Genomic DNA, 25431 nt, shown 5'->3' with positions numbered 1-25431 from the left:
AGCAGAGAATTCAGTCTGTGAAGGAGGAGGTCCTGTGCTTTGCTCCCAGACTGTGGTATGAAGCCACGCCACCATGCTGAGCCACTCCCATCTACATTTCTGAAGTTTGTTTCTATTACCCTCCTCACCTTACACTTTCTAATTCATCTTTAACCATGTGAAATGAGAGATCAGGCTACTTAACTTCCCTACCTGCTCTCAAAGTCACTGTGCCACGAGATGCCAGGAACTATAGAACAGATGTCAGCCTTTGGCTCTCTTCTGTGCTGATTGACCAAGACCTTGATTCAGTTTTCCCAATGGGGAAAAATATTTGAAGAAGCAGACAGCTCTTCACTCCAAGCTGGCAGCTATGTTTTCAGCTACTTAAAATCAAAGATTAAACACGCCATGATATGTGAAACCCCTTCCCTAACCAATGCAATACTAAAATATGATCTGTCAATCTGTTGCTTAGTTATTGTGTGGCTCATGCTGAATGTCATGGGATTCAGTTCTTTCCCTCATAGCAAGCTTTGCTTGACTGAACTCAACTATGTGCGAATCAGTGGATGAAGTCCCATGATATGTGCCATTTTGCATTTTGAACAGGAAGTGTCTGATTCAGGAAAATTTCCACAGGTTCGGCTGAGCTGGTGGTGATACATGAGCAATGGCACTGATCTTGGCACCAGTTGGTAATTGGGTGTAGTTGAGTACGATCTTTCTATTGACATAGTTTGTCTCGCTGTACCTATCTTCAGCCCAATTCTTTGAGGTCATCTGAATACTTATACAGAAACTGCACAAGAGCTGATCCTGTATGAACTCTGAAAATGATGACACCTTTCCTATCTTTGAACAATGCCAGGGAACAAATCTGGAGTTACGTACATAAATGTGAGGTGCTACATTTTGGAACGCAAGTAGGGCAGAACTTGTATATTTAATGGGAGAGTCCTGGGGAGCGTTGCCACCACAAAAACGCCTTGAAGTGCAGGTTCATAGTTCCTCGAAAGTGGAGTCACAGGTAGATAGGATAATAAGAAGACATTTGCCTTTATTGGGCAGTGCATTGTGTAAAGAGTTGGGGCGTCATGTTATGGCTATACAGCACATTGGTCAGGCCACTTTTGGAATACTGTGTTCAATTCTGGTCTCCCTACTACGGGAAAGATGAGGTTAAACTTGAAAGAGTGCAGAAAAAACATTGACAAGCATGTTGCCAGGACTGGAGGGTTTGAACTAAAGGGAGAGACTGGGACCGTTTTCCCTGAAGCATCAGAGGCTGAGGGGTGACCATATAGATTTTTGTAAGATCGTGACGGGCATGGATAAAGTGAATTGCCGAAGTATTTTCGCAGAGTAGAAAAGTCCAAAACTAGAGGGCATAGATTGAAGATGAGAGGGGAAAGATTCAATAGGGACCTATGGGGCTACCTTTTTACGCAGGGGGTGGTGCATGTATGGAAAGAGCTGCCAGAGGAAGTGGTGGAGGCTGGTATAATTACAACATTTAAAAGGCATCTGGATGGTTATTTGAATAAGGAAGGGTTTAGAGGGATATGGGCCAAACGCTGGCAAATGGGACTAGATTAATTTAGGATATTTGGTTGGCATGGATGAGTTAGACCAAAGGGTTGGTTTCTGTGCTGTACATTTCTATGCGGTTCCTTAGACTATCTATTTTATTGTATTTATTATATACCTGTCATGATTTTTGCACTTTGTACCTTTTAAAAATGCAACCAGGGAGCTGGATTAGATTTTCAGCTTGTTTTGTAATTAAATGATGCTTCTTTTAAACTCGAGCAGAATAAGACATGTGCATTGGGAGAGCAGGTACTGACTATGAAGTGATGTGATTCTAAGCCCTCACGCGGAGCTTTTATTCTTGTGCAACCCACATGGTGCAGCAGGTCCTGGGAGAGAGCATGAGGAGCTGAGACGCAAGATTGAGAATGGAGTGAAGGAGCTGTGGTTCTTTGTACAGAGTGAAGTCAAGAAAGTGAAGCACCTGCAGGGTGAAGAAGCACAGAAACATGCAGATGCTTTGCTTGAGAACCTCGGCCACCAGCAGAGGTAATGTCTACTCACCACTCAACACATAGCAATGTTGACAGCTTCTGTTTTGTTTTCAAAGCCATTGAAAGTGCCTCTCAGTTCATATAACAACACTCCAGCATTATTCTGAATGCATTGCTTCCTTGCGATTTTGTTGTGTTTTGTGCAGCTTCCAGCTTGCATAACCTGCAAAACAAACTTCGAAAGCGATGAGGTGTCTTTGCGGTCTGCAGTTTAAGGAAAGCATCCATTGTATATTAGTTTTAAATGATGAAGCACATTTAGGACGCCTGAATCATCATGGCAATAGGTTTTTGGTCCCAAGTGAAAATTAAAATCTCCTGTTAAGCAAACAGCACTCTTTCTTGCTGAGTCACCAGCCTCAGAATGGGTAATTAATGCTTCAAATGAATTTTAGGCACCAATCCAGTCCAAGTCCTGCATCCCTTTCAAATTTTACTGTTTTAGTTTCTGATGGTCTTTGGAGGACCTCAGTTAGATTACTGTTTAATAGTTCACTCAAGCAGTCCCTTGAACCTACATTTAAATGTGAGTCAGATTGACTTTTTCAGTGCAGTGACGGTGAATGACATAATTTTGAAACATTGGAGATCTTGTCTTGGTTGCATGGTGAAGTAAACAGGTCACTGTTATTGAGTATGTTTGCTTTCCCACCAGGATCATAATTACATCTTACATTGTGTTGTCAGGTTTGTTTTGCTGAGGCCTGAATGTTCATTATATGGGTTTGCAATCAGAAAATGGAATTAGATTCTACCAAGCACAACCGTTTCAAGCATCAAATCAGCTAGCTACACTGTAGGGCTCCTTTGCATGTTAACCTGATAATGTAAGTGACCCTGATAATGTATGGTGCCACTATTTAAGAAAAGTGGTAAGGACAAGCCAGGGAACCATAGACCAGTGAGCCTGATGTCGGTGGTGGGCAAGTTGTTAGAGGGGATCCTGAGGGACAGGATGTATGTGTGTTTGGAAAGGCAAGGACTGATTGGGAAATCCTGTCTCACAAACTTGATTTCAGTTTTTTGAAGGAATAACAAAGAGGATTGATCAGCGCAGAGTGGTAGACATTATCTATATGGACTTCAGTAAGGCTTTTGACAAGGTTCCCCATGGGAAACTGGTTTGTGAGGTTTGACCTCATGAATACAGGGAGAACTAGCCATTTGGATACAGAATTGGCTCAAAGGTAGAAGATAGAGGGTGGTGGTGGAGGGTTATTTTTCAGACTGGAGGCCTATGATCAGTGGACTGCCACAAGGGTCAATGCTGGGTCCTCTACTTTTTGTCACTTACATAAATGATTTGGATGTGAGCATATGAGGTACAGCTAGTAAATTTGCAGATGACCCCAAAATTGGAGATGTAGTGCAGAGTGAAGAGGGTTACCTCAGATTACAACAGGATCTGGACCAGATGGGCCAATGGGCTGAGAAGTGGCAGGTGGAGTTTAATTTAGATAAATGCGAGGTGCTGCATTTAGGGAAAGCAAATCTTAGCAGGACTTATACACTTAATGGTAAGGTCCAAGGGAGGGTTGCTGAACAAAGAGACCTTGGAGTGCAGGTTCATAGCTCCTTGAAAGTGGAGTCGCAGGTCGATAGGATAGTGAAGAAGGCGTTTGGTATGCTTTCCTTTATTGGTCAGAGTATTGAGTATAGGAGTTGGGAGGTCATTTTGCGGCTGTACAGGACATTGGTTAGGCCACTGTTGGAATATTGCGTGCAATTCTGGTCTCCTTCTTATCGGAAAGATGTTGTGAAACTTGAAAGGGTTCAGAAAAGATTTACAAGGACGTTGCCAGGTTTGCAGGATTTGAGCTATAGGGAGAGGCTGAACAGGCTGGGGCTGTTTTCCCTGGAGCGTCGGAGGCTGAGGGGTGACCTTTGAGGTTTACAACATTTTGAGGGGAATGGATAGGGTAAATAGGCAAAGTCTTTTCCCTGGGGTCGGTGAGTCCAGAACTAGAGGGGCATAGCTTTAGGGTGAGAGGGGAAAGATATAAAAAGAGACCGAAGGGGCAAGGTTTTCACACAGAGGGTGGTACGTGTATGGAGTGAGCTATTGGGGAAGTGGTGGAGGCTGGTACAATTGTGCCACTTAAAAGGCATCTGGATGGGTATATGAATAGGAGGGGTTTGGAGCGATATGGGTCAGGTCCTGGTAAGTGGGACTAGATTAGGTTGGGATATCTGGTTAGTATGGATGAGTTGGACGGAAGGGTCTGTTTCCGTGCTGTATATCTCTATGACTCTCATTTTGAACAGTAACAAAGCAAAGATGAGAAAACAAAGTGTGGCCCATGAAATAATATCTTGTACTCGCTGCCTGAATTCTTAGCTTCACAAATTGGCTGACATGCTGTCACTGTCCTGCTCGATTCTCCTTGAATTCGATCCTTTGCTATCCAGTCACTAAGTGCAGTTGATGCTAATCAGTCCGACTGTCAGAACATCTTCCTGGCATGAGAAGGCTGCATGGCACTCTAGGCTTTGCAGCGGTTCAAGTTCTGAAAGGTAGAATAATCTTTGATTTAAAGAAGATCTTTTTTTCTAAGTTGGAAACGAATCTAAAAAATGAATTTTTGTAAAGCAGCTATTATTTAATGTTTCTTTTCCTGACCACTTTTCTTTTCCTTTCCTCACCTGAAGGTACTGACTTTTTGCGAGGGTATGGATCAACAGTACCTTGCTTAAATAATAATCATTCATATGTGAGATTTGACAATGAATGACAGCAGGCTTCATAGACAAGTACAGTCTTCATCGGAACAACACAGGTATTGCAGAATAGTGATGAGGAACAGGAAACCTTGGCTGGTTTTTCTTTTATCAGCTAAAGCAGATATCTGTCTTGCAAACACCGTCAGGGATAGTGCAATACCTTTCATGCACAGTAGCTTGTAATGTAAAGCAGAAATGAGGTCAAGTCTACAGTCTGCAAACGGCTGTGAGCAGTATTAGCTTATGCTGGTTTTTCCCCACACTGTCGATTCCGGCTGCAGGATCTTTATAAGTCCTACCCGGTTGCTCTATAGCTAATGACTATCTGGACTGCAAAGTGTCAAATAACCCCTGACCTGAAGGATGCTCTAAAGGTTTTGGACAATCCAGCAGTCTAAAGTTTTACAAATCTGGGTTTCGAATGCATTGAAGTAATCAAGCTGAATACCGTGGAAACCCGTAGAATTATTTATGTCACCACCTTGAATCTGGTTCCCATCAATTCAACTGTAACACCATTCAATCCATCTGCATGTGACTTGCAGTGACACAGCAGTACTGCTTCAAGCTTTCCGTCTCTGACATCTGCATCTGCACTTAAATTAACACACTAAGGTATCCAAGGAGATGAGCAATTCTTATTAAGCCATTACTCTACAGCAGGCATGCTTAGTCAAACACAAGGCAGTAATTGAGAAAAGGCAGCTTGGCCAAAGGCTCAGAATATTGAAAGCTGACATTTGATTGTCACCAAGTTGTCCATCTTGAATTGTGTACTTGCTGTGCACAGTCATGCTTTCTGTTTCTTCACTTTGTTCATATCTTATGCCATGTTTTTTTTCAAGCTGTCCCATAGGAGTGCAGATGAAAAGAACAGGGTGATGGGCTTTGGCTGGATACACAGCTTTGTCTGATTTTAATTGTTTTTCTGGAGTGGAGAGAATCAGAAAATGATCATTTCTTTTCTAGTGTCTCATCCGGTTGGATTTAAGTGTCATGTAGCATCAGTTAATCCTGCCTGTTTATGCCGACGTGCCGATGTGCATGTGCAAAAAGTAGAACATATAAACATTTTTTTTAAATTATAGGAGGATAGTGTGAGCAACAAAGTTGGGAGTGAGAGGTTTTAATTCAACAGTTAACCAATTACAGTCCATTCAAAAGGTGAGAGAGTGCAAGTCTATCTGAGACATCGTCACAATTACTTACTTTGTAACATGGATTCTTGATTCCTCATTTTGCTTGATTAACCTCTGGTGATAACATGTTAGTGCTTCCCTGCATCACTGTGACTTCAATTTTTTACTCTCCTTTCCTTCCTTGAAGCCACAGATTTGTGCTCGGTTGCAGTTCTAAAGTGGCGAGAACCCCTCTTCTCCATCAAATGGCTGTTTATCATGGGATTGCCAAGGCAATGGTGGTAGCATCACATCCCCAAACCTGACTGTGTCCTCACTGAACCTTAGACTGTAACATATCAGAATAGGAGTAGGTCAATGAGTCTGCTCCATCATTCACTAGAATCATAGTTGATCCAATATTCCTCACATTCAATTACCTGCCTTTTCCCTGTCACCCTTAATCCCTTATTTATCAAGAATCTATCTGTCTCAGCCTTAAATATACGTAAGGACTGCCCCCATAGCTCTCAGTAGCAAGCAGTTCCAAAGATTCACACCTCTCTGAGAGAAGGAGTTCCTCCTCATCTCAGTTTTACATTGGTTTCCCTTTGTTCTGAAGTCTTGCCTTCTGGTCCGAGTGGGGAAAATCATTCTGTCAGCATTTACCCTGTCAACCCTTTAAGATCCTGATATGTTTCAATGAGATTATCTCTCAATCCTTTAAACTCCTGTGATTAGAGACCCAACCTGTTTAGCCTTTGCTCATAAGATGATCCCTCCATACCAGGGATCATCCTAGTGAACCTTCTCTGAATTGCTTCCAGTGGATCAACATATTTTCTTCTATAAGGAGTCCAGATTGTTCTCAGTACTCCAGATGTGCTCTCACCAGCACCTTGTACAGTGGCAGTATGACATCTCTCTGCTTATACACCCATCCAGTTGAAAGAAGAAGCATAAGCTTCCTGTGTTTCGTGTAGAAGTTCCCACAAATCCCTTGGTGTTGCAGCTTGCTGCAGATTTGATCTGTTTAAATATTAATCTATTCTCCCTTCCAAAAAAAAAGCTTCACATTTTGCCACATTATACTTTATTTGCCAACATTTTATGCGCTCACTTTAACCATGTAAACGATATCCCTCTTGCAACACCTATTTTTGGTCTGTCTGTAAATTTGGCTACAGTACGTTAATGACTTGGAGGAAACAAGTGAATATATGTTGTAACCAGTTGTAATCCCATCACTGATGCCTGTGGAACCACACTGGTCACAGGTCGCCAATCTGGGTAGGGGGGGAACCCCTTAACCCCACTTGCTGTTTCCTGCCGGCTAGCCAATTTGCTGTCCACACCTACATGTTATCCCCAACACCATAGGCTTTTCTTTTACGATTTAACCTTTTATGAGGTATCTTGTTAAACGCCTTCCAAAAGTTCAAATACAACACATCTGCTATCCCCTCAATCCACTCCAGTTGGAACTTCTCCAAAAAAAACTATTAAATTAATCCAAAGTTATTTCCTTTTCATGAAGCTATGCAGAGTTTGCTCAATTAGATTATGGTTTTTCAAATATTCTGCTATGACTTCTGTAATAAACGATTCCAACATTTTTCCAAGCACTATAAGCTCATCGGCCTATAGTTCTCCACTGTTTGCTTCCTTTCCCTTAGAATGTTTGGGCTGGGGAGGAACGTGACATGAGGGGATGTTGCATTGGCAGTTTTCCAATCCTCTGGGACTTGGAGTCATAGAGTCCTCCTGTACGGAAACAGACCGTTTGGTCCAACAACCCAAGCCGAACATAATCTCAAACAAATCTTATCCTACCTGTCTGCTCCTTGCCCACAGCTCTTTAAACCTTTACTGTGTATCAATCCAAATGTCTTTTAGACATCGTAATTTGTACTCACATTCACCACTTTCTCAGGAAGTTCAGAAAATTACAACCAAAGCATCCACTATCTATTAGCTTAAAACACAGTTATTTTACTGCCCTTCCACGTGCTTCCCACTCCTTCCCCTCAACTTTATGCATCTTTGTAGTTTTTCTATTTCAGTACACACACACACTGAAGGAACTTATACTGCAGACTTGGGAGCTACTCAGATGGCAGAATTTGATCCCCTAGATTTGGGTTACCCAAATAAAATCTGTGTGCTTTGTATAACTATCAGCTATTGACTTACTTTGAATCTTACTTGTGTCGCCTTGCAATTTTTAGGTCTATTATGACTGATGTGTACTACCTCAGTCAAACAGACGGAGCTGATAAATGGAGAGAGAAAGAGGCCAAGGATCTGACAGATCTAGTTCAGCGAAGAATAACTTACCTGCAGGTATGGGTTGTTTGAAGTACAAACAGCATGAATTCATGACAGGTGCTTTTTTTTTAATGCCGTCCTCATGCAATGTCAAGAAAACATGTATTTTCTCAAATTATTATGCAAAAGATTACCGTTATCAAATTGGGTTAATGTCACAAATAAGATTTTTATTGTGTGATTGATTTTCAATCTAACTGTGTGACGGTAAGACCAGTAACTCTGTGACATTTCATTTGTTTGGTTCAGTATTTCTAATCCCACAGAAATATTAAGGTCTATGTTTAAAATCACTTTGGGGAAAAGTGCCCTAATTGGGGGGTGCAATGACTATATCTGTTCAAACTCATAGATTTATTCAAGTTTGTTTTTTGAACTGAATTGTCACCAGGATAAACCTTGTGTGGTTGATAATTTCAGTCTCATTGCTGTGATGACTCTGTTGCAGGACACTTCACAGGATCACCTTGATTAATATTCAGTACCTTGGAGAACACCCTACAGAAGTTGAATGCTTCTGACAGTTTTATACAGCTCATTCATAGAACAAAGCCTTGCTGTTGTTTAAGTGAGCTTGGTAGAGCAACTTGAGATGAGGAGCAAACACCCAGAGAAACGAGAATCCCCAAAAGCTGCTGCCTAAGTTTTCACTGCAACACTAGCTTTGAAGCGCAATATTTCACTCTCTATCTTACCACTGAACTTTATGAAGATGCTGTTGTTGAATGGTAGAGGCAGACTAAACGCGCAACAGAAAGGTGCCTTGTCCCTGTGAACGCATTGTATCCTTTTAGTTCACCCTATTAAGTATTGTCAATCACTCTTTCTCACACTGAAAATTAACAAGAAGTCTGGATTTTTTTCCCACTATTTAGCTGTGGTAAATTTTTAAAATACCAGTTTCTTTTAGCGAAAGCAATTTTCCTCTCTGCCTCTATTTGTTTCTTCCCGGTCTTTCTTTCCCACTTGATATATTCTTTTCAGATACATAATTTGCTGTTGAATTTACCAGTTTATTTTACATTTCATCCTTGTTATTCATTGGTTTATATCTGAATCTTTCAATCTAATTGATTAAGTAGATAAACAGTCACTTGCTGAATTCACTTAGATCCCAGGTACAATGCTTCTTCACTATGCTCTCATGAGCCCGCAGTTTTAGCAGCTTACCAAGCAAAGTTGCAATACAACAAAAATTGAAGCCAATATATTGTAAGCAAAAAATGTCCATGGCTAGTTGAGAAATTCTGTTCTCAAGTGGTACTGTTCATCCAAAATGTGTTCAGGAAGTGCAAGGGAGCAATGGCCATGAACTTGAATGCAACCTAATGTCTCAGGTATTCAGTCATTTATGTGAGAGTACCCATCTTGTATGTTCAATGTTTCCAGCAGAAGATTATCACTAGAATACGTGGTCTGCTCAATATTATGTTGTGTTGTGTTAACAGGTTTTGATGCAAGCTTACCAATTTGCCACTGTAGCTGTTTCAAGATCATAGTCGCATTTTGTTTTATTTTTGTTTCATTAATCCCCTCACCAGGGAAGGAACATTTTTGGAAACTGTACTTGTGACAAAGTCACCACTGAATTCTTAGAAAATTAGAATTATTTAAACTGACCAAATGATGCAGGTTTCGAGCATTAACTCTGCACACAACTTAGAAAATTAAGACTTTTTTTTTAAAAGTTGCTAATATTGTTAAAGAAGCATTGAATTTCTCTGGTTCATTCCTACACAGTGTGATATTGAAGTGAGTTTCCTCATAGGGAAATCATTCATCTGGTAATAAAGGGAGCAGCTAAACTACGTGCCTTCTGACTCACTGTGATGAATTATTTAATAAATATCATAAATATACATTTAATAGCAATGCTGCAGCTAATGTGCCATTTAACTGAATGAAGTAACACTCCTGATAGTGCCTCTTGCTATTTATTGTATGCATTTGAGATCAGGGATACTATGACCAGTTAATATGTCATTTGGTCCTCTGCTAGACTTCATAGCCCTAATTCCTGGTGCAGTTTTTTCATTTCATTTTACTTCAAGGAGAGGTGGTAAAATCCCTGGATTAGTAATTCAGAGATCCAAGCTAATGCTCTGGGAAAGATTGATTCGATTCCCGCCATGGAGGTTGGTGAAATTCATATTCAGTAACAATCTGAAATGAAAAAGCTGGGCTGATGGTGACCATTAAGTCTCCCTGTTGTTCAGGGAAGGAAAGTCATGCCATCTTCACATCCTCAACATACTACAGCCTCGATCCAAACACATACACAAAGGGAAGTGGGACTGACTGTCCTTGATGTAAAGGCAGCTTTTAATCAAGTAAAACACCAAGGAGCCTGAGGAAAGTTTGTGTCAATGGGATTCGAGGGAAAAGCACTTTCCTGGTTGGAGTCATACCTAACACAAAGGAAGATGGGTTTTACTGGAAGTTAGTCATTTCAGCCAAAATCACTGCAGGAGTTTCTCAGTTAAAAATCTCACAACACCAGGTTTAATTGGAAACACTAGCTTTCTGAGTGCTGCTCCCTCATCAGGTGGTTAGTGTCCTAGGCCCAACCATCTTTGGCTATATTAGTGATCCTGCTTCCATCATAAAGTCAGAAGTAGGGATATTTGCACAATGTTCATCACCATGCACATCTCCTCAGATACTGAAGTATCCTCTGCCCAAATGTAACAAGACCTGGACAACACTCAGCCTAAGCTAATAACTGGAAAGTAACATCTGTGCTGCACAAGTATCAGGCAATAATCACCCAACTCTAGAGAATTCAACCATCATCCCTTGCCATTCAATAGCATTATTCCTGCTGAAGCCTCCACTATCAACATCTGGGGGTTCACCATTGCCCAGAACTGAGTTGGATTAGTACTACAAGTACACGAAGTGCGAGAGCAGAGGCTGGGAATTCTGCAGGGCATAACTCATCTTCCGATTCCCCAAAGCGTGTCCACCATCTACAAGGATCAAGTTAGGAGTGTATTGGAATATACTCCCCACTCAACAACACTCCAGGATCTCAATATCATCCAAGCTAAAGCAACCCACTTCATTGGCACGCCACCCATCTCCCTCAACACTCACTACCATCTCCACCAATGCGCCGTGCAACAACTCAACAAGGCTGCTGTGCTGCACCTTCTAAACCCACAACCTCCCCTATCTAAAAAGGCTATAGCAGCAATTACAAGGGAGTACTACCACCAGCAAGTTCCCCCCCCCCCCCCCCTCCCGCCCCCCCCAAGTCTCACATCTTCCTGACTTGGAACTGCATGACCATTTCTTCACTGTCACTCAGTCAAATTCCTGGTGCTCCCCTGCAAATCGCACTGTGGGTGTACATACACCGCATGAACTGCAACCAGTCAAGAAGGCCATACCTTCTCCAGAGCAATTTGCAACAGACAATCAATGTTGGCTAGGCTGGTGGTGTACAAATCCCATGGATGAATGATAAAGAGAGGTTTGAGCAGCACTGCAGGTACAGTTGGCTTCTGTATTATCCCTGGTTTTCTTAGGTGAATGTCAGATTTGGAAAAGGTGTTGTTATTCAGACTTTTGTCCTTTATTTATTTCTATTGTAGTCATTGGTGTGACACACCAGTCTGTATTTTGTCACCCGATACTCATTCCCTCTTCATGTAAAATGAATAGCTAGATGGCCTATTCCTGCTCAAGTTTATAATGCTCTTGTACCTTTTCACTCTATCAATCTTGATCCAATCACGGCTCCTGGTTCTACTTGGTCCTGCACTCTCCAGCAGCTCCTGATTTCCCATTGTCTGGTGATTTGTTCAATCTGATGATTAAGCAAATTGTATCTTTACAAAAGGGTCCAACAGTATACTTGCTATTGATATAAATTCTGCAAGTTGCCATGGACCAGCTTGAATCCTAATTGAGGTTTCTAGCACAAGATTGGAAATTTGATCTGAAGTTATTTTGCACATGAATAATGATGTTGCTGTTACACTTAATGCTTTGTTTAGCTGTTGGCTGTGAAATAGACCAGCCTCAGAAATTAATATGACACAGTTCGGTGATTTTTGCTGAAACATATGGCTGTCAACGCTGAGTAATTAGTTAAAGACTGGAGGAAAAACTGTGTGTTGCACTAAAATCATAAAAGTTTATTTTTGTAGCTGAATCTGTGAAGTTGTTAAATGTAAAAGTGGAGTGAGAACCCCAATTCCTGATAAAATCTTTGCAACCTTAGTATCCTTCCATTTTAATACCAGTCAGGTTTGGAGATTAGTGGTTAGAAGTAGTTGACTGACAGACTGTCAACTGATTATGGTAACTGGATCATTTTAATAAACTGACATCCTTACTGTCTGCTCAGGTGAATGTGAATCATCCCATGGCACCATTCTAAGAATGAGAAATTCTCTGAATGATATGGCCAACATTTATTCTCCATTTAACACCACTAAAAACAGAATGATTGACCATATGTTTGTGAAAATTGGCTGTAAACAAATTGGTCGCTATGTTTGCCTAAATTACAGAACTTCAAATGGATTTAATTGACTCTTGAACAGTTTGTAATTGTCTAAGACCATGTGACAAAGTAGCAGAAGTAAGCCATTTTCCCCCAACGATATGGGATTGGAAATATGGAAAGTATTATGTAGGTGCAAGTTTACTCTTACTTTGTAAGTAAGACCTCTGACTGTATCACACTGCTGGTAAAATTTCTCATTTAAAAAGCTGATCCAGTGAAACATTTTGGAGTTTTTCAGGGCTAGATTTGCTGTTGTCCAAATGAAGCATTTTAAATGCATTGCAGATTTCTGGGCCACCTTGCTAGTATGGAGTATATAATCTTTGATTCCTGCAAGTAAACTTTAATGTACAAGTCTGATTGAAGTCATGCTAGATTTAGGTTGCTCTTGTTGACGGTTGATCAATTGAAACTTTCAAGGTTGAGGTTGACAGAATCTTATTTGAGGACATAAAGGGATGTGGATTAAAGTTGGGTAGATACACTGAAGTATAAAGCAGGCATGATCTAAAATAATGGCAGAATAATTTTAAGGCACTGCATGCTCCTTTTGACAATATTCACTGACCAACACTAGTTTTCTGCTGTTAAAAGTAGTTTCTTTATCATTGAATGTTTTAAACCAACAGAAACCACCAGCATGGACTGTTGTAGATCATCATTACGCTCTATTAATGTGCTATGATGTAGTATTTGTGGAAATATTAAGACAAATTTCTCAAACTGTCAAACCAATGAGGTTGTTATGAGCATGCATATAAATTAGGAGTGCGTGCAGGCTGTTCAAACCCTCAAGCCTGCTTCCCCATTCTCCAAGATGTGATTGGGGCCTCATCTTCACTTTTCTCTCTGTACTTGCTATCAATTTCTGCCTTAAAAATATGCAATGCCCCTGGCTTCACATTCTCTGGGGAAGAGCATTCCAGAGACTCTGAATATGAGGATTAATTAGCAATCCAAGAATGTACAGGAATAGTAACAGTAAAGTTGCTGCTGTTATAGATATAAACAGCGTTGATAGTACTGCAGATGCGATGTAAGGGACATGAGTGATATTGAAGTATGTAGTCAATAACATTAATTATTTACATGAAATTTCAAACCACTTGTTAAATAACACAGATGTTTCATAACTGGTGTTGGTTGCTTTTCAAATTCCTTTTAAAATATAGAATTACATTGGATAGTGTTCTAATATAACTTGGAACTATCGTAATGGGAATTGAATGGAAATATTAGCCTTTTTTTTAAAAACCAAACACTTCATGAATTAATTAGCTGGGATGTAATCACAAATGAGATTGCAATTAAAGTTTTGCATGTCAATTTGCATCATCTCTTGGTCTCTTGCTGTTCAGAACGACAAAATGCCAGTCACTTGCAATGTGCTTGATTTTACCGGACCTGGAAAAGACAGCATCTGCAGAACGTTACATTTGTGCATTGATGTCCTATAATGCAGTGTTTGTGTGAACCCAACTAATGCTGGGGTATGGTATCAAAGCTGGAAGTGATCATGGGCAGTCAGTAACTTAATATGTGTCCAGCCTCACCTACGACAGATAGTTCCTTCAAGGTTAGGAGCAAAAGCTGGAAGGGTAGATGATGGCAATTGACTTTTTTTCCTTAAATGGAACTTAAGACACTTAAGAGTCCCAAATCCTGCCAGGTTTACCTGACTCTTATTAATATTTGCTGAAAAATGCAAGGCTCATCCCCAGGAGGACCAGTCCCACCACAGAACACACCAGATGGCCGCCTCCTTTTGTGATCGCAATTTCCCTTCCCACGTGGTTGAAGATGCCCTCCAACGCATCTCGTCCACATCCCGCACCTCCGCCCTCAAACCTCACCCCTCCAACCGTAACAAGGACAGAATCCCCCTGATCCTCACTTTCCACCCTACCAACCTTCGCATTCACCGCATCATCTGCCAACATTTCCGCCGCCTCCAAACGGACCCCACCACCAGAGAGATATTTCCCTCCCCACCCCTTTCTGCAAAGACTGTTCCCTCCGTGACTATCTGGTCAGGTCCACACCCCCCAACAACCCATTGTCCCATCCTGGCGCACTCCCCTGCCATCGCAGGAATTGTAAAACCTGCGCCCACACCTCCTCCCTCACTTCCATCCGAGGCCCCAAAGGAGCCTTCCACATCCGTCAAAGTTTTACTTGCACATCCACCAATACCATTTATTGTATCCGTTGCTCCCGATGCGGTCTCCTCGACATTGGGGAGACTGGACATCTCCTCACAGAGCGCTTTAGGGAACATCTCCTGGACACCCGCACCAATCAACCCCACCACCCTGTGGCCCAACATTTCAACTCCCCCTCCCACTCTGCTGAAGACATGCAGGTCCTGGGTCTCCTTCACCACCGCTACCTCAACACCCGACGGCTGGAGGAAGGACGCCTCATCTTCCACCTCGGAACACTTCAACCCCAGGGCATCAATGTGGACTTCACCAGTTTCCTCATTTCACCTCCCCCTTCCTTACCCCAGTTCCAACCTTCCAGCTCAGCACCACCCTCATGACCTGTCCTAACTGCCAATCTTCCTTCCCACTATCCACTCCACCCTCCCCTCTGACCTATCACCTTCATCCCCACCCCCACTCGCCTATTGTACTCTTTACTACCTTCTCCCCCTACCCCCCCCACATATATACCTCCACCCTGGAGGTTTCCTGATGAAGGGCTTTCACCCGAAATGTTGATTTTCCTGGTCCTCAAATGCTGCCTGACCTGCTGTGCTTTTCCAGCCACTCATCCTAGAATAATGGCTGCGTTTGTGGAGGCTATAGTGTTGGAAGTACTTTGATGGCTTAGTTTCCAAAGAAAATCATGGTGTAATTATGTTCTAAGGGAGCCTGTCAGTAATTTGAGGTGATTACCTAAAGCTTGAAAATTCCCCTCTCTCCCTCCCAAGCAAACACTAAGGATTGGATACGTGATTTTCCTTTCCCTTCTTATCATAGGGGGAGAGATTGAAAAGTATGAAGTACAAGAATTTTCAAGAGCTACATTCTGCTGTTTTTAGTCTAAGTGATAACAATAAATACACTCCAAACCAGAGACATGGACACACTCTATCACTTAATTTTGGAAATGGAAGATCACTGTCAAGTACAAACTTGTAGATAAGGCAGAAACAGATTAATTTGCAAGACATTAAATTTCCTAACTTTCTTCTCAACCCAAGCTGAGGCATGTGGTCTGTTGGACAGCAATCTGTTTTTTTTATCTGAATATTTCAGCAAATGTGTTAACGTTGGATAGTGGCAAATTTTGCAGTCAGTCATTGCAATGCATTGAAACACAGGTATTTTTAGCACTCGAAAATTGACTGAGTGTGATGGTATTTAGTATATTGAATAATAGTGGATTGCTATCCCAGTTGTAGATGGGAAGGCACTGATTGTGATTGGCTTTTAAGGAGAGACAACTGTTGGTGTTCTTTCACTGGCTGTAAGGATGCATAAATTGTCACTAAGAAATGAGCGAGAGGTGGAATTAAAAAGCCATTGTAATTATTGAGAATAGTCACTTTGCCCAGGGAAGTAGAGCTGTTGCTAATAAGTACTGATAATAATTACAAATTGTCATTACCAGTGCAATTACTTTTCTCGAGCCTGCAAATGCCCAGATGAATGAGAATCGGTGAGTGTAGAATCATAGAGCCACAAAATTCCAGTCATGCAGAAAGAGGCCATTTGGCCCATCGAATCTGCACCAACTCTCCAAAGAGCATCCCATCCTATCCCTGTAATTCCCATGGTTAACCCACTTAGTCTGCACAGCCCTGGACACTCCGGAATATTTAGCATGGCCAATCCACCTAACCTGCACATCTTTGGACTGTACCTGGAGAAAACCCACACAGACACAGGGAGAATGTGCAAGCTCCACACAGACAATCACCCAAAGCTGCAGTTAGACTGGTACTGTGAGGCAGCAATGCTAACCTCTGTGCCACTGTTGCACTCCTAAATGATGGTTGAAGATGAAGGCAGATCCTTACGAAGGCTCTTAATTACAAAGAGAATAAGAGCCTGCAAGTATTTATTACGTGATATTCCTTAACACACAATTTATTGCCTCAAGCAGTTGTTGTTTTTGTAGATTTATTTTGCTGTAGTTGATGCAACTTGACTGAATGAATGAATGCTTTAATTAGATTTCCTTTGAAGAAACCTTTCCACAAAGGCACCTATTGTCTTTAAAACATTAGACTTCCTTCCTGATATCTTTCATTTCATCCTGCAATCAGAGTTTTCATTGTTCCGGTTTCATCTAAAAATAGGTATTAATGCAGTGATGATTGGAGAGTGTTGGAAATAATTCATTCTAAGCAATATTCTCGAGAGCTATGTCTCCGCTCATTCTCTCTCTCTCGCACGCACGCACACACACACACGCACACACACACACGCACACACACACACGCGCGCACACACGCGCACTCACACACGCTCTCTCACTCTCTCTCACTCTCTCTCACACTCACTCTCTCTCACTCTCTCTCACTCACTCTCACTCACACTCTCACTCACTCTCTCTCACTCACTCTCTCACTCACTCTCTCACTCACTCTCTCACTCTCTCTCACTCTCTCTCTCTCTCTCTCACTCTCTCTCACTCTCTCTCACTCTCACTCTCTCACTCTCACACACACACTCTCACTCTCTCTCACTCTCACTCTCACTCTCACTCTCACTCTCACTCTCACACACACACACACACTCTCACTCACTCACTCACTCTCTCACTCTCTCACTCTCTCACTCTCTCACTCTCTCACACTCTCACACTCTCACACTCTCTCACTCTCTCACTCTCACACTCTCTCACTCTCACTCTCACACACAATCTCACTCACACACACTCGCGAGTATTTGTTGTAATTCAGGTTTGATTACTTGTAAAATGCTTGTAAATTATTTGTTGTAATTATAAACTTTGGCCAGTATGTTTTATGAGGTCAATCTACTGATTTCATCATTTTTGTGGTATTTGCACAGTGGGCTCAGTTTCACACTGGTCTGGATAAGATTTCTACGGCCAGAGGAATATGCCTTGGATTGCCCCAATTGGATCAAAGTCCAGATTTAAGTCCAAAGTTCATTTTCCTGCCAAAAGGAGAATTTGCAGGCATTTGCTTGAAACTTGGCAAACAGCCACTGCACCATAAAGTAGTGATACATTAATCGGATGATCAGCTAAACACTTTGGATTTAAATTGCATAGATTTGTAGTAGAATTTATATTAGAATTTTGCCTGAGCTGCTTGTAACCTCTCTCTCCAACAGTTGATAGTTGAGAAATTTTTAACTCTGACCTTGAGTGCCACTTGGCGGGAGCTATGTCCACTTTTAACCAGATTAATGTTTAAAGTAATCCAATAGTGGGGGGCTTCGCCTGGGGAATTTGGCTCGTCAAACAGGCTGTCACTCTTGGACTTCATTACCAGGGCAATAGCCACGCGAGACTAGAATGTCACAGAGTGGCAGTTGGATTGTAATGTTATTAATACAGAGAGTGTCAACCTCCCTTTACACGTCGTCTTCATCATGAACTCTGGTGACTTCCAACATTGGATGCAGATGGAACTCTGCTGCCTGCTTGATGAGAATCAGTACATGAGACACACTGTGCATTTGATGAGCAACCCTTACACCTCCAAATGCAGTGTTTCAGCCCTGATTAACCTTTTTATTTCTCATTTCCCTTGCTCATTTCTGTCTCGCTGCTGCTGCCACCACCAAGTCAGCCTTTCGTCGGCCTTTTCTTGGATAGCGCCATCAATCTTGTTTCAAATTCCCGATGCAGCCGTTTAACTAATCAAATTACTCTTGTTGCCAGGTCTCTGTCGGCACCAGTCTGGTCCCCATGTGTGCACCAATCTCTCCTCCGAACTGCGACAAAATTAATTGCTGTATCTTTTGTCTGTAACCTTAAAGTGAGCAAAGAAGGTCACTGAAGTTGTTAAGAAATGAAAGGCTGATGTTTTAATTATTTCGTTCTGTGGTAGTGAATGCACTCGGTTCAAAGAATTGTGAGCAAGTTTGTAGACATTTTTAAAATGACATTGCAGCTGTGGCCAAGCTATGGGGAAATACAAAGATATTTTCAGGCCTAACGTGGAGATTGAGGATGAGTGGTGTGATTAATGCATAATTGAATCAATCCACAGTCAGAGGCTGGAGAGAGGGAGGAGGCCCCTGAATTACTGGCAGATTCATATACATTTAACAGAGCTGGTAGTGATAAATCAATGGGTACACTCAACTATCAAGTGAGAAGCCTTCTGTGAGCCGACTTCACATCTTTCCATTGTTGTTATTCACATTCATGCAGTCACTCTTCAACATTATTTGCTGTCATTTAGGTTTGTACCACTGCTGCCAGATCGGTTAGCAAATTTGACCGCAAAGACCAGAAACTTGCATATTCCATTGCTGGGGAGCAACAAGTGGAATAATTTGTGTGAGTTGCATGCACATGTCATGTGAAAAGGAAATATTTTCTGGACTGAGTGCACAGTTCTTTGAAAAATCTAGCACAGTTACAGTGGGTTGAATGGACTGCTTTGTACTGTATGTTTCTCTGAATAAGAGTTTGGTCAGAGTGCATTTTATAAATATGTAACAAACAGTGCCAAGAGTTTGAAGCTGCTGAAATGTCTGGTGTGTGGGGTCTTGGAGTCATTAGAATTGAGGTGTTACTCCTGTTGGGCAGAGCAATGCGAAGAGATGATTCAGTGTGTAACTCAATTCATCCTGGATTCTGGGTTTCCTCCTGAAGAGCTAAAGCAAAACTGTTGCAGTACTGAGCCAGTCTGGATTGACATTGGTGGGGTGGCTACAATCCATATGATGAGGGATGTGTGCACTCTATTCACATTTCAATGCAGAATTTACCCTGATCAAGGCATAAGTTGATCTTGAAAATTATAATACACAAGGATCAAGAAACAAACCTGTAGAATCCTGTGGGAAACTTTCCTTTTGAATTTTGCTTCTATGTCCCAGAGGATCCAATAGCCCATGAAATGACCTAGTTTAGTATGGCGGTTTCCAATGTGAGGGATTGTATGAGGGCACTTACAGGCTCTGAATCATGATATATCTGACTAGTCAACCAATGTACCCATGAAAACAACGTCGTGGTAAAACCCAAGAGCACACCAGGTTTAAAAGATACAGCTAAATTCTGCAGATCCTGGAATGATAGCAGACTGCAAGGTTGCAAATATAAACCCACTATTTAACAAAGTAGGGAGAACAGAAATTGGGAACTGTTAGGCTGATAACAGTAGGAAGGAAATCTGTTAGAAAGGATAACTGGATACTTTGAAAAGAATTCATTTGGACAATGTCAACATAAATTTATGAAATCATGTTCAACAGACCTACAGAGAGTATTTTGAAGCTGTTACACTCAGACCAGATACAAGGGAAGCAATGCGTTTTGTATCTGAATTTTCAGAGTGTTTTTAATAAGCTCCCAAGGGGTTAGCAAACAAATTTAGCAAGGGATAGAGGATAATATGCTGGCATGGATTAATGATTAGTCAATGGAAAGAAAACAGAATAGGAATATCTGGTCATTTTCAGACTCAACATTTCGGATTCGGTGACCCTTCTTCAGAACTGGAGCGGAAACATTAACTCTGATTTCTCTCCTTTGATGCTGCCACACCTGCAGAGATTTTCCAGCAATTTCTGTTTTCGTTTCAGATTTCCTGCATCATTCAGTTTTTGTTTTGGTCATTTTCAAGTTGACACACTGTGATTATGTGGAATACCACAAGGTGAAAGACACCGAAAGGCTGCAATAAAGTACTATTGCTGAAGGAAAATGTTACAGTTTCAGATCATGAGAATGACATTTAGCCCCTGGAGCCTCTTCTGTCACGTTAGATCATGGCTGATTTGATTTTGGTCTGTATTTTTCGATACACTCAATTCCCTTGTCAAACAAGAATCTAAATCCAGCCTTAAAGGTATTTGATGACCCCTGCTTCCCTATGGACATCGCCACTCCTGAATCTCTCACCATTTCAGAAACACTCTCTGAACCTTTGCTCTTCCTAGTAAAGTGGTTAACCTCACTGTCATATTCACAAAATTCCCTCTGCCATGCTCTTTCTCACTCAGCCAACCTTCATTCCCTTAAAATCTCTTTGTGTCACAACTCAACCTCACGTAATCCACAAGTCCCAATCATTGATAGCTGTGAACCTTGTGGTACACTAAGCATTCACAGTGTGCCACTGAAATTGTATGTTCAAATGGTTGGTAATGCACATGGTGTGCTGTATCTTAACTGCTCTCTACAAATTTCCCTGTGACATTTCCTATCTATCCTTTCATTCTGAACATTTGATCTACTTACTGCGTTGAAAAATCGTGATGGAATCAGGCTATTTTTATTTGTCTATTGAACTTGACTTTATCAGAACAAGTATGAGTGAAAATCAGGGCAACAATTTCTTCCGGCGAAGGCGCTTTATTGCAGTCTCTCACTGTCACCAGTTCAAAATCCGAGAGTTTCCTTCCTAACAGCACCATGCGTGTCCCTACACCCAAGCCGATTTAAGAATGGAGCAAGGCTTGATCATGTTCCTTTTGCTTGCAGAGAATGGACCTCTGTGTATAGATGTGTCACTTTTAGCAAGGGTAAATGAGCCACCTTATAAGCTTTGAGAATATGCTGCTGGAAAAGCACAGCCAGTCAGGTAGCATCCGAGGAGCAAGCGAATCAACGTTTCGGGCTAAACCTTTAATCAGGAATGAAGCTTGTGGGCCAAGTGGGCTGAGAGAAAAATGGGAGGGGAGTGGGGCTAGGGGAGAAGGTAATTGGGAATACAATAGGTAGATGAAAGTGGAGGTGAAGGTGATAGACCGGAGAGGAGGGTGGAGCGGATAGGTGGGAAGGAAGATGGACAGGTAGGACAGGTAAAAAGGGTGATGCCAAATTGGAAGGTTTGATCTGGGATCTGGAATCTGGAAATGAGGAAACTAGTGAAATCCACATTGATCCCATGTGGTTGGAGGGTCCCAAGGCAGATGATGAGGCATTCTTCCTGCAGGCATCAGATGCTAAGAGTTTGGTGATGGAGGAGGCCCAGGACCCGCATGTCCTTGGTGAAGTGTGAGAGGGAGTTGGTGGTTGGCAACGAAGTGGTGGAGTTGCTTCGTGCGCGTGTCCCGGGGATGTTCTCTGAAGCGTTCTGCAAGTAGTTTGGCTGTGCTTTTCCAGCATCTCACACTCAACCCTGATCTCCAGCATCTGCAGTCCTCACTTTCTCCACATTGTAAGCTTGACTGATTACCTTAAATTGGTTGTCAGTGTAAGTATGAGCACACTCAGAAGTGTTTGCCACATTGCTGGACAGAAATCAGTCAGTTCATAGCTGATGGGATTGGTTGTGAATGAAGTGACAAGGTCATGGGGAATAGGCAAAATTAAATATGTTCCAAAGAAAACTACTTCTAATTTCATTCAACAAAGACCAAATGGATATTTTCTGTTCACAAGAGATGAACATTTTCAGTGTCTTGCTACTTCTGTCATTACATCCACTTGACGTCTTCACAATAAATTCATAATCTACTTCCTTGGAAGTGAAAGCTCTTTTGCTTTATCTTCAGGGACTAAGTTCTGTTTCATGATGTAATATGCTATCCAGAGTCAATTTTGGTTCATGGGAGAAAAACACAATAATGCTGGTCAGGGAAACTTGAACATTGATTTTTCACAGCAATCAGCAAATGATCTAGCCCTGTGATTGTATCTGGTGGTCTTGTCATGTTGACATGGTTGGTACCTTTAAAAGGATGTGTAGCCTGTATTTAGACTAAATATTCATTGCAATTCTTGTTGCAGAGTCCCCTGACACAGAATATTGTATATCAATCAATATGACAACTTGTTATCTGCTTAAGATAAATATCAGAGAATCGAGGGCAGTTCAGATTGCACACTGATAAAGAATAGCTGTGACTCGAATTGAGTTGCTAACAGTTACTGCGGGTTTTAGAACGCATCCAACAGCATTTCCAAGCTTAAATCTAAATCTCAAAGCTACTTCATCTAGCTGATTTGGATGAAAGAAGAATGTTTAGGTAAAATGACCAGATGAATCCATACATTATAACATTGAAAAACTGTGTGAGAAGTGCCAATTCTTGGCAAAGCCAGATATTTTACTTAGATAAGAGAAGGAAGAAATTGATAAATGTCCAGTTATGCTCGGAAATCCTGAGTCCGTGAAAGGAAATAGAGGAACTGAGAGAGGGGGAAAAAAAATCTACATTCCCTTCAACGAATGAAGTAAAATGGATAGAGCGGATGCAAAAATTGATTTGAAGTAATCTATGGGTGAGTGCTCAAAGAAGATTAAATTTGATTGTAAGTGAAAAGGATGAATTTGAAAAAAAGTATTTTTTTCATATTGGATATATTTTCATTAAAGCACTTACAGTGAAAAGATTCAAAGTATGTGAAAATAGGATTCATAAGGTATTTGAAATATGTATCTTACTTGCATATTAATGCATTTAAAACCTCTCTACTTATCAAACTGCTTTTAAGGAATGATTTCTAATCATTTTGTTCTTTAAAAATCAGCAATAAATTGATCACTCAAAGGCAACCTATTATTTTCAATGAAATAGGCAAAGTCTTATCCTAGGGGTGGGGGAGTATGGAACTAGAGGGCATAGGTTTAAGGTGAGAGGGGAAAGATTTAAAAGGGACCTAAGGGGCAACTTTTTCACACAGAGGGTGCTATGTGTATGGAATGAGCTGCCAGTGGAAGTGGTGGAGACTGGTACAATTGCAACATTTAAAAGGCATCTGAATGGGTATATGAATAGGAAGGGTTTAGAGGAATGTAGACCAAGTGCTGGCAAATGGGACTAGATTAGGTTGGGATATCTGGACGGCATGGACGAGTTGGACTGAAGAGTCTGCTTCTGTGCTGTACATCTCGATGAATCTACGACTCTTATGAACCGAATTAGAACCAACACTTGGAACCTTTTGGACGTAACTAAAGTTCTAGAAACTTTTTAAAATTGCAAAGTCTATTGCAAATACCATTTCTAGTCATCCTTGGTTGCAGATATGGTTAGTGAGTTGTTATCAGCCAAGAAATGACTGACTGAAAGATCATTGGTGGGGAAATTTGGCTGTGAGCATTTCTGGTTTACGGAGGATCTTGCTAATAACTTTATGGAAACTTAGAGTTTTCATGCATCTTAAAAACAAACATGAGCGCCCACAGTTGTTTTTAGTGTTTATCTTTATAGGGCAGAGTGCAAAGTGAAGCAACTTAGCACACGGATTCACACATTTTTGCTTTTGAGTCTTCTCCTGCTCTACTAGATCAAACGTAAGTGTTTCTGTAATATTTACTGGTTCAGCAGTTCCGTGTTTAATTATGAGAGTCTGGTGACTGACCTGTACTAACTATGTTTTGCTAGTTAAGATTGGGTTGGAAAGTAAAAAGGTACAAAGAATCCAACAGAGACAATAGCTGTAATATTGAATAGACATTTTAAAGCTCTCTGAATAAAACTTATTGCACACAGAAATGAGTGACGCCTTTGAGGTCAGAGATTTATAATATAAAGCAAGATCCTTCTTCCTTTTCTTCCTTGTGTTTATTCAACTTTTCCATAAAGGCTTCAAAGAAGACATTTTATGATGGAAGACATCACTAGTGTTCCTGTTGTAGTCAGTTCAGGAGTAATGAAATGGAAAGAGCACTTAAATATTCAGAAGCTCCAAGAGAAGATGGAATATGTGTAATACATTGAAGGAAAGAAATATAAATATCGAGTGGAACTGCTTTTTGGATAATTGGGCTGAAAGGTGGGGCAATAACTTCTGAAAAACAGCAAATGTTGTTGAAATCTTCTGAAAATAAACTATTTGAAAGCACTAAGTTGGAAAGCATCGACCTCTCAAAAGTAGCAATGCCAAAGGGTTCTATGAGCACAGAAGAAACAATTCCAAGTTGCATTAGTTAATGAAAGGCATCTTGTACTTGATAAATTGATTAGAATCCTGTGTGGCTGTAACTGAATTGATGGGTGGACAGATAATGTGTTTTGTGCTTAACTTTTTTTTATCATGTTCAGAAAGCAGTTGATTGAATTCCACTCAAGAGATTTAGGACTAAATTGGAAGCAGATGCAGTAAAAGGGAAAAGTAAATTCGATAATGAATTGAGAAATTCAAGGAAACAAATGGGATTGATCAGTGTTGGTGGAAAGTATTCAACTGCTTATGACAACAGTTGCAGAGCAGCATCATAATCTTGATGAAAATACCATAAGTAGAAGCTAGAATTTTCTGAACACACACCCAAATAGTTCAGAAAAGCAAAACGTTTTGAGATCAAATGCTGTTCAGCTTTACGGAACGTTGCAGTAGTAATTGCAAAATTAATGTCAATGTGAAAATGGATAGATACATCACGTATCATGAATGAATAAATATTGAAAATGTATCAGTGCAATGCATAATCAAAGAAGCTGTAAGCTGAAGTGTAAGTGTGGGCATATAACTTGTGTAGTGGAAATGGTACATACATTGATGAGACATTTGAGAGCTGACAAATCAAGGCAATCAAATAATACCTAAGGGTGCAAAGCTAAAGAAA

General features: G+C 41.1%; 1 protein-coding gene across 14 annotated transcripts in view; it reads left to right on the top strand.

Moving 5' to 3' along the window:
* Nucleotides 1-25431, top strand: part of LOC140476467 (alpha-(1,6)-fucosyltransferase) — a 741369-nt gene that overhangs the window by 611462 nt on the left and 104476 nt on the right. For 13 of the 14 annotated variants that reach the window (XM_072569143.1, XM_072569136.1, XM_072569137.1 and 10 more), the window contains 2 exons: nt 1896-2061; nt 8134-8248. In XM_072569143.1, the coding sequence (XP_072425244.1) occupies nt 1896-2061; nt 8134-8248 (281 nt within the window). The remainder of the gene's footprint in view (nt 1-1895; nt 2062-8133; nt 8249-25431) is intronic. The other variant, XM_072569145.1, reaches the window with a different exon arrangement.

Source organism: Chiloscyllium punctatum, chromosome 4 (assembly GCF_047496795.1).
Source record: "Chiloscyllium punctatum isolate Juve2018m chromosome 4, sChiPun1.3, whole genome shotgun sequence".
Taxonomy (NCBI): domain Eukaryota; kingdom Metazoa; phylum Chordata; class Chondrichthyes; order Orectolobiformes; family Hemiscylliidae; genus Chiloscyllium; species Chiloscyllium punctatum.
This window is presented reverse-complemented; position numbering and strand designations above follow the sequence as displayed.